This window comes from Lynx rufus, unplaced genomic scaffold (assembly GCF_022079265.1).
Source record: "Lynx rufus isolate CCGP_SWC_20201006 ecotype Redwood Valley unplaced genomic scaffold, mLynRuf1.p SCAF_6, whole genome shotgun sequence".
In the NCBI taxonomy this organism is placed as follows: Eukaryota; Metazoa; Chordata; class Mammalia; order Carnivora; family Felidae; genus Lynx; species Lynx rufus.
In genome coordinates this window covers 146,127,241-146,141,973 of record NW_025814878.1, presented here as the reverse complement: position 1 = coordinate 146,141,973, position 14,733 = coordinate 146,127,241, and the positions used below count along the sequence as shown (strand labels likewise).

The 14,733-nt window shown below is 39.1% G+C and overlaps 1 protein-coding gene across 1 annotated transcript; it reads right to left on the bottom strand.

Annotated features, from left to right (window-relative positions):
- Positions 1 to 10,479: 10,479 nt before the first annotated feature.
- Positions 10,480 to 11,433, bottom strand: LOC124529406 (olfactory receptor 12D2-like). Its single transcript, XM_047103308.1, has one exon. It carries the CDS (start codon positions 11,431 to 11,433, stop codon positions 10,480 to 10,482), a length of 954 nt encoding a protein of 317 aa, XP_046959264.1.
- Positions 11,434 to 14,733: the final 3,300 nt, after the last annotated feature.

Genomic DNA, 14,733 nt, shown 5'->3' with positions numbered 1-14,733 from the left:
ATTCGATGGACTTTTGGGTTCTTGCCATAATTTGGCTATTGTTGGTAGTGCTGCTATAAACATTGGGGTGCAATTACCCCATTGAAGTAGCATTTTTGTATCCTTAGGATGAATACCTAGTGTTGCATTTGCTGGGTGATAGGGTCATTCTAGTTGTAGTTTTTTGTTTGTTTTTTAAGAATCAACATAATTTATGAGTAAACAATTCACAAAAAATAAAAATACAAATGTGTCTTAAACACGAAAATTTTTAAAACTTCCTACTAAGGGAAATGTAAATTAAAAATAAAATTAAATACTATTTTTCAGCTGTCAGCTTGACAAATATCAAAGGTTGACATATTGGCAAGACAATGACAAAGGCATTCATATATTTATGGTAGGAATTGCCCTCCAATATTTATGGAAGGCAATTTGACAGTACCATTCTTATAACTGCACCTATATATATATTAATTAATTAATTAATTAAATGTACATCCAACGTAGTTAGCATATAGTGTGACAATGATTTCAGGAGTAGATTCCAGTGATTCATCCTCTGTTTATAACACCCAGTGCTCCTCCCAACAAATGTCTTCCTTAATGCCCCTTACCCATGTAGCCTGCCCCCGCCCCCACAACTCCTCCAACAACCCTCTGTTTGTTCTCTATATGTAAGAGTCTCTTATGTGTTGCCCCCACCCTCTTTTTATATTATTTTTGCTTCCCATCCCTTATGTTCCTCTGTTTTGTATCTTAAATTCCTCATATGACTGAATTCATATGATATTTGTGTTTCTCTGAGTGACTAATTTCATTTAGCATAATACCCTCTAGTCCCATCCATATAGCTGCAAATAGCAAGATTTCATTCTTTTTCATTGCCTAGTAATACTCCATAGTGTATATATACCACATCTTCTTTATCCATTCATCTGTTGATGGGCTTTGTGCTCTTTCCACACATTGGCTATTGTCCATAGAGTTGCCAAAAACCTTGGGGTGAATGTGCTCCTTTGAAATAGCCCACCTATATCCCTTTGATAAATACCTAGTAATACAATTGCTGGGTCATTGGATAGTTCTATTTTTAATTTTTTGAGGAACCTCTATACTGTTTTCCAGAGCAGATGCACCAGACTGCATTCTCACCAGCAATGCAAAAGGGATCCTCTTTCTCCACATCCTTGCCAACATCTGTTGTTGCCTGAGTTGTTAATTTCAGTCATTCTGACTGGTGTGAGGTGGTATCTCATTGTGGGTTTAGTTTGTATTTCCCTTTATGATGAGTGATGTTGAATCTTTTTTCATGGGTCTGTTAGTCATCTGGATGTCTTCTTTGAAGAAGTGTCTATTTATGTCTTCTGCCGTTTTCTTAACTGGGTTATTTGTTTTTTGGGAGTTGAGTTTGATAAGTTCTTTATATATTTTGGATACTAACCCTTTATCTGATATGTCATTTGCAAATATCTTCTCCCATTCTGTTGGTTGCCTTTAGATTTTGCTGATTGTTTCCCTTGCTGTGCAGAATCTTTTTATTTGATGAGGTCCCAATAGTTCATTTTTGCTTTTGTTTCCCTTGCCTCTGGAGATGTGTTGAGTAAGAAGTTGCTGCAGCCAAGGTCAAAGAGGTTTTTGCCTGCTTTCTTTTCTTGGATTTTGATGTCTTCCTGTCTTACATTTAGGCATTTCATCTATTTTGAATTTATTTTTGTGTCTGGTGTACCAAAGTGGTCCAGGTTCATTTTTCTGCTTGTCACTGTCAAGTTTTCCCAGCACCACTTGCTGAAGAGACTGTCTTTATTCCATTGGATATTCTTTCTTTCTTTGACAAAATTAGTTGGCCATATGTTTGTGGGTCCATTTCTGGGTTCTCTATTCTGCTCCATTGATCTGAGTGTCTGTTTTTTTGCCAATACCATACTGTCTTGATTGCAGCTTTCTAATACATCTTGACGTCCAGGATTGTGATGCCTCCTGCTTTCATTTTCTTTTTCAAGATTGCTTTGGCTATTCAGGGTCTTTTCTAGTTTGATACAAATTTTAGGATTGTTTTTTCTAGCTCTGTGAAGAATGCTGGTGTTATTTTGATAGGTATTGCATTGAGTACATAGATTATTTTCGGTAGCATTGACATTTTAACAAAATTTGTTCTACAGTCCAGGAGCATGGAATATTTTTCCATTTTTTGGTGTCTTCAATTTATTTCAAAGCTTTCTATAGGTTTCAGTTTATAGATTTTTCACCTCTTTGGTTAGATTTATTCCTAGGTATTTTATGGTTTTTGGTTCAATTGTCAATGAGGTCAATTCCTTGATTTCTCTTTCTGTTGCTTCATTGTGGTGTGTAGGAATGCAACTGATTTCTGTGCATTGATTTTATATCCTATGACTTTGCTAAATTCATGGATCCACTCTAGCAGTTTTTTTTTTTTGGTGGGATCTTTTGGGTTTTCCATAGAGTATCATGTCATCTGTGAAGAGTGCAAGTCTGAATTCCTCCTTGCCTATTTGGATGCCTTTTATTCCTTTGTGTTGTCTGACTGCTGAGGCTAGGATTTCCAACACTATGTTGAATAACAGTGGTGAGAGAGGGCATCCCTGTCGTGTTCCTGACCTTAGGGGGAAAGCTCTCAGGTTTTGATGAAGATATTAGCGGTGGGTCTTTCATATATGGCTTTATGATCTTGAGGTATGATCCTTCTAACGCTACTTTCTTGAGGGTTTTTATCAAGAAAAGGTGCTGTATTTTGTCCAATGCTTTCTCTGCGTCTATTGAGAGGATCATGTGGTTCTTGTCCTTTCTTTTATTAATGTGATGTATCACATTGATTGTTTTGCAGATATTGAACCAGCCCTGCATCCCAGGCGTAAATCCCACTTGGTCATTGTGAATAATTCTTTTAATGTATTGTTGGATCCAGTTGGCTAGTAACTTGTTAAGGATTCTTTCCTCCATGTTCATCAGGGAAATTGGTCTGTAGTTATCCGTTTTAGTGGGGTCTCTGTCCGGCTTTGGAATCAAGGTAATGCTGGCCTTGTAGAATGAGTTTCCTTCCATGTCTATTTTTTGAAACAGCCCCAAAAGAACAGGTGTGTTAAATCTTTAAATGTTTGGTAGAATTCCCCTGGAAAGCCATCTGGCCCTGGACTCTTGCTTGTTGGGAGATTTTTGATTACTGATTCGATTCCTTTACTGGTATGGGTCTGTTCCACTTTTCTATTTCTTTTTGTTTCAGTTTTGGTAGTTTATGTTTCTAGGAATTTGTCCCTTTCTTCCAGATTGCTAATTGTTTTGGTGTATAATTTCTCATAATATTCTCCTATTATTGTTTGTGTTTCTGCAGTGTTGGTTGTAATCTCTCTTCTTTCTTTCTTGATTTTATTTATTTGGGTCCTTCCCTTTTTCTTTTTGATCAAACTGGCTAGGGGTTTATCAATTTTTGTTAATTCTTTGAAAGAACTAGCTCCTGGTTTGATTGATCCCTTCTACTGTTTTTTTTTTTTAAATAGTATTGATTTCTGCTTTAATCTTTATTATTTCATGTCTTCTGCTGGTTTGGGGTTTTATTTGCTGTTTTTTTCCCAGGTGTTTGAGGTGTATGGTTAGGTTGTATATCTGCGACCTTTTTTTCTTCTTTAGGATGGCCTCAATTGGTATATACTTCCCTCTTATGACCATCTTTGCTGCATCTCAGAGGTTTTAGGCTGTGGTGTTATCATTTCCTTTGGCTTCCATGTACTTTTTAATTTCCTCTTTAACTTCCTGGTTAGTCATTCATTCCTTAGTAGGATGTTGTTTGGTCTCCAAGTATTTGTTTTCTTTCCAAATTTTTTCTTATGTTTGATTTCGAGTTTCATAGCATTGTGGTCTGAAAATATGCACAGTATGATCTCAATCTTTGGTACTTCTTGAGGACTGTTTTGTGTCCCAGTGTGTGACCTATTTTGGAGAATGTTCCATGTCCACCGGAGAAGAATATTCTGCTTTAGGATGAAATGTTCTGAATATATCTGTGAAGTCCATGTGGCCCAGTGTGTCATTCAAAGCTATTATTTCCTTGTTGATTTTCTGTTTAGATGATCTGTCCATTGTTGTAAGTGGGGTGTTGAAATACCCTCCTATTATGGTATTACTATTGATGAGTTTCTTTATGTTTGTGATTAATTGATTTAAATATTTGGCCACTGCCACTTTTGGAGCATAAATTTTTACAATTGTTAGATCTTCTTATTGGATAGACCCCTTAATTATGATATAATGCCCTTCCTCATCTCTTGTTACAGTGTTTATTTTAAAATCTAGATTTTCTGACAAAAGTATGGCTACTCTGGCTTTCTTTTGGAGACGATTAGCATGATAGATGGTTCTCTATCCCTTACTTTCAATCCGTAGGTGCCTTTAGATCTAAAATGGGTCTGTTGTAAACAGCATATAGATGGGTCTTGTTTTCTTATCCACTCTGTTATCCTATGTCTTTTGATTGGAGCGTTTAGTCCATTGATATTTAGAATGAGTCCTGAAAGGTGTGAATTTATTGCCATTACGTTGCCTGTAGATTGAACTTCTGGCGGTGTTCTCTGGTCCTTTACAGTCTTTGTTGCTTTTGGTCTTTTTTATTTTTATTTTTTCATCTTTTGTCGCCTCATAAAGCCCCCTTTAATATTTCTTGCAGGGCTGATTTAGTGGTCACAAACTCCTGTAATTTTTATTTGTCTGGGAAACTTTTTACCTCTCCTTCTATTTTGAATGATAACCTTGCTGGATAAAGAATTCTTGGCTGCATAGTTTTCTGATTTAGCACAGTGGATATATCCTGCCACTCCTTTCTAGCTTGCCAAGTTCATGGGAATAGGTCTGCTGCAAACCTGATCTGTCTTCTCTTATAGTTTAAGGACTTTTTTTCCCTTCCTGCTTTTATAATTCTTTCCTAGGCTGAGTATTTTGTGAATTTCAGTATAATATGCTTTGTTGATGGTCGTTTTTTGTTGAATCTAATGGGAGTTCTGTGTGCTTCCTGGATTTTGATGTCTGTATCTTTCCCCAGGTTAGGAGAGTTTTCTACTCTATTTTGTTGACATAAACCTTCTATGCCCTTTTCTCTCTCTTCATCTCCTGGGACCCCTATGATTTGGATGTTATTCCTTTTTTAATGAATCACTGAGTTCTCTAATTTTATATTGTGCTCTTTTGCCTTAGTGTCCCTCTTTTTTTCTGCTTCATTTTTCTCCATAAGTTTGTCTTCTCTGTCGCTTGATTCACTCCTCTGCCTCAGTCATCCTTTCTGCTGTGGCATACATTTGAGATTGCAGCTCAGTTACAACATTTTTTATTTCATTCTGACTACATTTTATTTCTTTTATTTCTGCAGAAAGGGATTCTTTTGTATTTTCAACCCCAGCTAGTATTCTTACGATTGGATTGGATTCTAAGTTCTGGTTCAGACATCTGGCTTGTATCTTTGTTGACTAAGTCCCCTTCTGTCATTGCTTCCTTTTCTTTCTTTTGGGGTGAATTCCTTCATTTTATCATTTTCAAGGAAGAAAAGGAATTTAAAAGTAAAAAAATGAAAATAAAAATTAATAACAACACAAAAAACAAATAAAGGATTCTAGATCTTAGATATGTTTTGTTCACGTTGTTGAAAGAAGCTTGACGAATAGAGAAAAAAAGGATAGAAAAAAAATAAGGAAAGTGTTTGAAAATTTAAAAAAAGTGTATACAAGAAAGAATAAAATGAAATGATGGAAGTAAAATAGAATTTTAAAAGTTTACAAAAATGAAAAATATAGGAGAAAAAAATCTTTTTTGTTAAAACAGAAAATAATTTTTTTCTTTTTCTGTATTCATGAAGAAAAAGGAAAAAAATGAATAGATGGACTTGCAAATAGAATGAAATACAATTGAAATTAAATCCAGTTTCCTCTAGAAGTGAAACTATGAAGCGCTAGTTGTAGTTTTTTGAGGGACCTCTATACTGTTATAGCATTTTAAAAATTCATCCTGATTATTCCTAGGTCTTTGATCTGCAGCAAAGGATTCTCTGGTGTTTTCTATGCTTTTTTAAAGCTGAGTTAGTGGTCTTATGACTGTTCTTCTAAATTTCTGTTCAGATATATTATTTATATCTGTTTTGAGCGAGTCCCTTGCTGTGATTTATTTTTGACCTGTGTTTTGGGATGAATACTTCTGTCTTGTCATTTTGGCCATGTTTTTGTCTTGCATGTTTTAAAAGCTTGTTATGTTTTCTCCCCTAGTGTACTATTATAGTAAAAAGGATCATACACTGTCCAGGACCTGTCCTTTAGGAAGTGTTCTTGGTGTATTCTGTGTGCTCTCTGCTGTTGTGTTTTGGCTGCTCCTTCCCATTGGTCAGCCTTGTGCAGAGATCTTCCTTGCTTGCAGTGGGGAGTGTTTGGAACTTTAACTAGATGTGCTTTGCTTTGGTTTTCATAATAAGTCTGGAAAAAGGGAAAAATAAAGAAACCTTCATCCCCTAAAAAAATAAAACAAGAAAGGGAACACACACACACACACAACGAAAAACCTAAAGAAAACAACCAACCGATAATCAGAAAATTATAAGGCTGATTCCAAAGAAAACAAAAGTAAAAAACAAAAGAAGTCAAGAAAAAAGAAAGAAATAGAAAAGAATAAGGCTCATTGTACAAAATATAGAAAAGCAAATAAAAAACAAACAAACAAGAAATTATGAGCATGATTACAAAAGTAAAAAATAAGAAAGAAAAAAAGCTAAGGATGGTCATATCTCCTCCATAACTGCAGGTGTCATTTTGACTCACTATTTGTAGTGCACTTGGTCATGTGGGGTCCTGCCCGTGCCATTCTAGATAGAGGCTGGCAGTGTTGGCTCAGACTCAGTCCTGCCACAGTATAAGCAGTTAGCAGGCACCTGGAAAGGAGACGGGTGGTGTTGGGTAGGTGGGTCCTACCTCCATGGGGTTACTGTGCTGCACTCTGAAGTTCCACCCTTTTGGTTTTGTGGGGAAAATGGTGCCACACCAATCTCCGGTACTAGACTGGAGAGCCTTCAGAAAGCCTTCACAGAATAGCGAGAGCCTTCAGTTCACCCTGCACCACAATTCCCCTATGTTGTTTCTTTGGCGTGGAGCTGGGATTCATTATTTCAAGTTTTAAAGGACCTTGCACTGCACAGACCCGTTTCTCTCCACTGGAATAGAGATTCTCCTCACTGCACGAAGTCCTTTGTCCCTGGAAAACTGTTCCACGCCTGCACAGTGCAGGGGATCTACGGTGTAGTACCACTAAACACAGAAAAGTTTATGTTCCCTCTGCATGTGCCTCTGTCCCCTGCTGATGAAAGACATTTTAGTAGCACTTTCAGGGTCTTTTGTCCATGGGGAGGCAACATACCCTCTTCTCAGGAACTCCAGGAGGGGGACTGTTCTCTCCCAGTGCTCTTTGGTGATCCCTACACCACACTGTGCACTCCGGGGCCAGCTCCCCTCTCCCCAGGAGCACGTACCACAGCTCAGCTCCTGAGAGTCACCCACTTTAAAAACCTCAGAATTTGAGCTCCACAGCTGTTTGCAAAAAAGAACTGGGACACTCAGTATTTGTTGCTCCCCAGTGTGTGGTCTGGAGAGGTTTTGCTCTGGTGTGAACTCACTGCTGCACTTTCTCAACCCCTCTCTCTTTCTCTCCCTTTTGTCTCTCCATGGAATGGGTTCCCTCCCTTCCAAGGCACTGCCGTTTTTCTCCTTCACAATTCACTTCCACATACCTCATTCATTTCATGCTGTGGAGTCACGCTGTGATTCAACATTTATATACATTTTGGAATGTTTACCACAGTTAGTATAGTCACTATACAACATTATTAAATATGATTGACTATATTCCCTCTGCTGTACTTTTAACCTCTGTGATTTATTTGTTTTATACTGGAAGTTTGTATCCTTAATCCCCTTCTTCTATTGCACCCATCCACCCACCTTCCTGCCCTCTGGCAACCACCAGTTTGTTCTCCATGGCTATGAGTCTCTTTCAGTTTGTGTTTCAGTTCTTTGTTTTCTGTTTTTAGATTCCACGTATACGTGAAATATATGGTATTTGTCTTTCTCTGCTTATTTCATTTAGCAAGGAGCTTCAAGGTCTGTCTTTATTCTCACAAATGGTGAGACTTCCTTTTTTTCTCACGACTGAAAAACATTCCATAACATACCCAAATGTATGTCTGTGTCTACCTAGGGCAGATAATTGGACGCATCAGTTTGAAGTTCTTGAGATAAAAAAGGAATGAAGCTTGAGAAACTGGACCCAACAAGCCTCATCTGTACCTTGACCCAATGTAGGTGAAAAGACATAGACTCTGACTAATACTGCAACGGGATGAGATTTTAGTATTATTTGGAGGGAGAGTACGTGTGATTTGTATGTGGAGACAATGTTAATTATTAGAGTTGGACTAGAGTGGATTAAATATGTCCACAAATTTTTTTTTGATGTTCTTTCCCATGAAAGGTAGGGATTTCTTCTCTATAAAGTTTGTTAGACCTGTGACCATTTTGTCCAAGAGAGAATAGTACAGGTGATGTCAATACTGGTTCTTGGGTTTGTTGGAGAGATGACTGGCAGCTTTTGCCGTGGTCTGTTGGCCCCCACGTAGAGTGTCAAGCCTGAGGCCTCCATGCTGCAAAAGCACAGAACAGCCACATGGAGAGAGTGGACCAAGGGAGACCCAGACAGAGACTTTGCCAGCTCTCAGCTCTTCCATGCGAGGATGCTCACGTCAGCTCAGCCACGGCACAAACATGATCGAGGAGAACCAGCCCTGCCCTGCTCTGTTCTTGTCAATTCCGAGCCTCAGAAGAATGCAACTTCCTGGTGTAGGTGTCTTCAGCTTCTGTGTTTGGGGATGCTAGTGTGTTAGGCAGCAGTAGCCAACCAGATAATGACGTGTTCTTCTCTGGTTCACGGCCTGCGTGGAGCTTGGATTTTGTAAACAATTCTGATCAACAGAAATGAGGGGCTGAGACAGTTCAGGGTAGAAATGTCTTCTCCACAGACACATTTTATTTTTTTTTTTTATAAACAAAAGTAGAATTTGGGGACTAAAAACAGTGGATGAGATCAAACCACATTGTTTGTGTTCACAAAAGTGGATGCAGAGAATTTGAACAGTCAGTCCCTGAGCTCATCAAGGCCTGTCACAGTCTTCACCTGCATCTATAAATAGTCATAAATGCTTCTCCCACCATCCCTCATGCACAGAAACCACCCCTGGGATTTAGAAAATGGGGAACACAGTGCCTCCCGACATTAGCTCCAGAAATGTCTCAGCAATTATGACTTAGTTGTTTTTGTTACATTTGGGTTTGGTGACAAGTAAGGAAAACAAGACAACATTTTGATAAATTCTGCACATTTCATCAGTATTATGTCATATTGCATCATAACAGTCACTGGAAATTGTCATAGAAATAGTAAAACCAAAAAAAAAAAATAGGAAGTGTTTTGAAACTCAATATTTTCCATGAGCAAACACTGAGGGAAAAATTGCCAACTGATTAGCTAGTGAGGGATTCAGAAATTTTAATTTCATTCTGTCCCCACTTTCAACAATGTTTAATAGCCATCCTGTACAGTTTATCTAGTTGACTTTAAAAAATCTCTGGAGATAGAGGATCCACAACACTTTAGATAAGCAATTGTCTATTTTCTCCCTGTCAGTTAGTGCTTAAATCATTTGTTTTAAGGACTTACTTGTCTCTAGGTTAGGGAAAAAAGAAGTCATGATGTACTGGTTGAAACTTCCTTTTAACTCATTTGTAAATTACCATTTCTTATTATCAGTGGTTAAATTCAACTCCTCAAAATATAACAGCATAAGAATTTTATTGCTCACATTTAAATACATTAACTGAGAAGGACCACAAAGATAAATAGCCCTGGGGCACCTGGGTGGTTCAATCCATTAAGACTCTGACTTCCGCTCAGGTCATGATCCCACTGTTCCTATGTTCAAGCCCCGCCTCAGGCTCTGTGCTGACAACTCAGAGCCTGTAGCATGCTTCAGATTCTGTCTCTGCCTCATTGCCTCTCCCATTCTCAAGCTCTGTGTCTCTCTCTCTCTGTCTCTCTCTCATGTATAAATAAAAACTTAAAAAGAAAAAAAGATAAACATCCCTGGGTAGTATTTGTGTACTGACATACAGTTAATATAGGCATATTTCTATTCCTGACTTCTTTAGAGAATCCATAAGAATACATAAAAAAAATAAGTTTCATTAACTGATATTCCAAACAAAAATTGAACATTAGGATTCCATGGTTGGTGTCCAATGGGCTCATGTTTCCATTATGTTACCTAGGAATGCTTTGGTTAACACAATCAGGCTGGACTTCCCATTTATCTTTTCTTTGGACAGCTCGACCTGTTATACATATTGTACATGATCTGAGAAGCAGTCTAAGCTCACACACCAACTTTATCATCTCCTGTTGATTCCTGACTTAGAAGTGTGCTCTAGATGTGTTCAGGTGGCCCCTCCTTGTGAAGATACTACTCAAGGCAGCCTTCACGTCCTTGTTCCTTAGTGTATAGATCAGTGGGTTCAGCATAGGAGTGACCACAGTGTACATGATGGCAGCGACCTGGTCCTGGTCCATGGAGCTGCCTGAGGTAGGAGATATGTAAGTGAAGATAACAGGAACATAGAGAAGAATGACCACCATGAAGTGAGAGGCACACGTGGACAGTGCTTTGCGGAGCGCACTACAGGAGTGGGTTTTGGAGAAAAGAGAGATGATTATGGAGAAGTAGGAGAGAAGTGTTAGGAAGAAGGGGCCCATGGCAATGGTCCCGGTAACCGTGTTGAGAAGCCACTGGTTGAGCTCCGTGTTCCCACAGGCCAACTCCAGCAAAGGCTTGACATCACAGAAGAAGTGATGGATCTGATGAGAACCACAGAAGTTCAAGCGAGAGGTCATCATGGAGTGCAACAGGGCATGGAAAAAACCAATGGTCCAGACCGTGACAGCCATCCGGGTACAGAGCTGGTAATTCATGATGACAGAGTAATGCAGTGGCCTGCAGATGGCCACAAAGCGGTCAAAGGCCATCACGGCCAACAGCATGGCCTCCGTGCTGCCCAGGAAGTGGAAGAAGTGAAGCTGGCTTATGCATCCCAAGAAGGAAATTGCCTTGTGTGTAGAGAAGAAGTTCTCCAGCATCTTTGGCAGTGTCACCGTGGAGTAGCAGATATCTAGACACGACAGATTTCCCAGGAAGAAATACATGGGTAAATGGAGTCTTGGATCAGAGACGACAACCAGGAGGACTGCTCCATTGCCAACCACACTGACCACGTAAATTGCAAGGAAAACCACGAAGAGATAAGGCTGCAGTGCTTGGATGTCTGTGACTCCCAGGAGGAGAAATGCAGTGGCTGAGGTTTGATTCAGCATCGCTTAAGAGAAAGGATGAATTACTCTATGGAGCGTACCTCTGTTGAGAATCAGAGACTTTGTAGTTGAGGATTTTCCTGTCTACACAATGGGTACTTTGAGGGAGGGCATTGTTGTTTTACACAGTTCCCACATCAGACCTTTTATAGGATTTGCCTCATTAGACTATTAGATATTATGGTGAACTGTTGGTTATGGGCCATTGGTCCACCATTTTTCCCCCTCGTTTGATTATCATTAATATGTTTCTTTCTCCCAGAGACTCTGAGCACATAGCCAACCTACCATCTTCTCTGGGTCTGCACATCTACCTTCTGATACAAGTGTCCTCTCATCTCCTTAATGAACTCTAATGGGGGTTCTAATGAACTCTAATTAACTACTTGCCCAGATTGCTATATCCAGACATTGTAAGAAAGCACCTGAAGGATTTCTAATTAAGAAAAATAGACAAGGGAAGAATGACACCAATGCAAGGAGGTCTGAATTAAAATCCAGGTGTGGGATTACCTCTTGTAAAAAGGCAAATCTTGGGTGCCTGGGTGGCTCAGTTGGTTGGGATCTGACTTTGGCTCAGGTAATGATCTCATGGCTTGTGAGTTCAAGTCCCATGTGGGGCTCTGTGCTGACAGCTCAAAGCCTGGAGCCTGCTTCAGATTCTGTGTCTCCCTCTCTCTCTGTCCCTCATACTCTGTCTCCCTCCTGCTCTGTCTCAAAAATAAGTAAACATTTTTAAAAAGGCACATCTTTCTAAGTCTGGGAAATCCCTGAGAGGAGAATAGAAAGATTTAATGTGAGAGGAATAAAGGAGTGGGTTGATCAGGCAGTATTTCTCCATAGCCTGAAGGGGTTTCTAGTCCATAGAGCTGGAGGAAATTTAGAGAACATACCCGATCTGTGCTGTACCTCTGTAAAAGGCTGGCTTCATCTAGGTCAGAGTAGCTTTCTTTGACAGTATGTTTTGCACACTGTTAATCCTACCTCTCCTGTGTAAGATACAAATGCTATGGCAAATATAATTTTGGGTTCTCTGACTCACCAAACAAAATTGGATCAAAAATTCACTTGGGGAAGAAACCTTTTTCTAACATTTAAAGACAATTTCTAATCAGACTTGTCCTTACTCAGTCATTTATTTCACTGCAATTTTAATGCTGAGAGATTGCATATTTACTCTGGAGAATATTTAGAGAACCAGGCCTGCTGAGTTGAGAATGAGATATGGCAATAAAAGTGTATGACGAGCCTTCACAATCCACAAATGATGAATCAGTAATCCATCATAAAATAGGAAACCAGATCTAGATCTGGGCACTTAGTTGCATATAAACAAGCATGCAGAAAATATGGGGTCCTCTCAGCCCGAGTCCTAAGGCATTCTCTTACCTGATTGTTGGATTCACAGCCTGCCCAGCTTTGCAGGTTTACACTCCCCACAGCTGAGAATGTCAGGAAGATATTTGAAGTGAGTGTTCATATTGGGATTGCAGCATGAGCTCTTCATGTTCAGAAACGTCTTTGTCTCCTTCTGACATTCTTCCTGCCTCTCAGGAGCCACAGACCTTAGACATATAAACACGGAGAGAGTGTCCCCTGGGTGTGAGCAGGATCGCTGTGAGAATAAACAGGGTATTTTCCCATACTTGCGATTCAAGACAATTCCTCTTGGGTGTTGCTATCTTGAGTTCCATCTTTTTTTTTTTTTTCCCCCACTGACCTAAATTTTTCTTTTTTCTTTTTCCTCCTTAATTGCAGAATTGTGGACAGCACAATTGTCAGGGGCCTCCTCTGTTTTCTTAGTGCAATTACATTTTCTTCCTTTTTCATCACGGGTACTTCCCTGAAAAACTTTGTGAGAAAATGAAAGAAATTTGGTAATGTTTGGTAAGTAATGGAGGCCAGTTATGTTCCATTGACCTGTACAGATGATGATAATCTTTAACATTCCACATAGTTTTTACTATGGTCCTGTGGAAAACAAGACAGAGGAACAAGGAGAAGTAGGATTGCTTTTATTTATTCCAAATTAGATTCTTCATTGCTGGTAATAGCATTACATTTGTTTAAAATAGACATCCCAAGGCTCACATCTTTCTCTAAGGAATGAGGCTGGTCTCTCCTTGTGTATCCTCTCTTGTTGCTTCAACCTTTAGGTGAGAATAATCTGTGAGCCTCATCCCAGGAATATATGCAATCTGACATGCATGCAAACTTTCTCATCACAGTTATAAACACCATGTGTACCCTGTCCATCTTTGTGTTGAGATCCGTTATTGTTGCTTTGCACGAATGCATTGTATATTAATCACGATAAAAATTCCTCTTTCAGGGCGTGCTTGGGTGGGCCATTCAGATAACCAGCCGACTGTTGATTTTGGCTCAGGTCGCTTACTCATGGTTTGTGAGATGGAGCCTGACATTGGGTTCTGGGCCCACACAGGAAGCCTGTTTTGGCTTCTTGCTCTCTCCTCGTTCTCTCCCTTTCCTGTGCTCACATTCTTTCTCTGTCTCTCAATATAAAAAAAAATAAATAAACTTAAAATATTCCTCATTCAAGCATATGTTAAAAATAGAACGGAAATAACATTTATTATGTTCTAATTGTAGAAGCTATTGTTTTGAGTTTCTTACATGAAATGTTCATTTAATTTTTCCAGACATTCAGTGAGGGATGTACTGATATCACATTTACTTTTCAACATAACAGGAGCTCAAAGGATTTATGTAATTTTCTGTTTCCCCCTCAGTGTTACTGAGGAATCATTGACAAGTACAGTTGTATATGTTTCAAGTGTACAGTGTGATTTGACTTCCATATATGTATTGGAATGACCACCACCATGCAGTTTATGAATGCTTCCATTGTCTCACATTGTTGACACCTGTGTGTGGAGAAAATGCTCAGAGTGTACTGTCAGCTTATTTCACTGCCATTGAATGTTCCTGCTTTACAATAAATTGTGCGACTCGTGTTCAAACGAAGGGTCCGGTTCTACAGCTAACTGCAGTGTGGTCTCCATCCTTTCAGAATACCACCCACCTCAATTGTATCTAAAGTTCCCACAGATATCTAGAAATCTGATATTTTGATGAAGTCATGACCAGTACATTTTCTCTTTATGCTTTGTCTCTCTGAGGTCTTGTTTATAAGTCATTTTTCTTCTCGAGTCAAAATGAAATTGTCTTCAATATTCTTTTATTATATGGTCAGCTTCATGTGCATGTGACTGGAGCCCCCACACAGGGCTGTGCACCTCATTTAAAGCTTTTTTATCATCTTGAAATTCTCAGTAAGTTTTT

What these genes read in the sequence shown, in the direction of transcription:
- LOC124529406 (XM_047103308.1), bottom strand. Translation starts at nt 11,433, where the DNA reads ATGCTGAATCAAACCTCAGCCACTGCATTTCTCCTCCTGGGAGTCACA.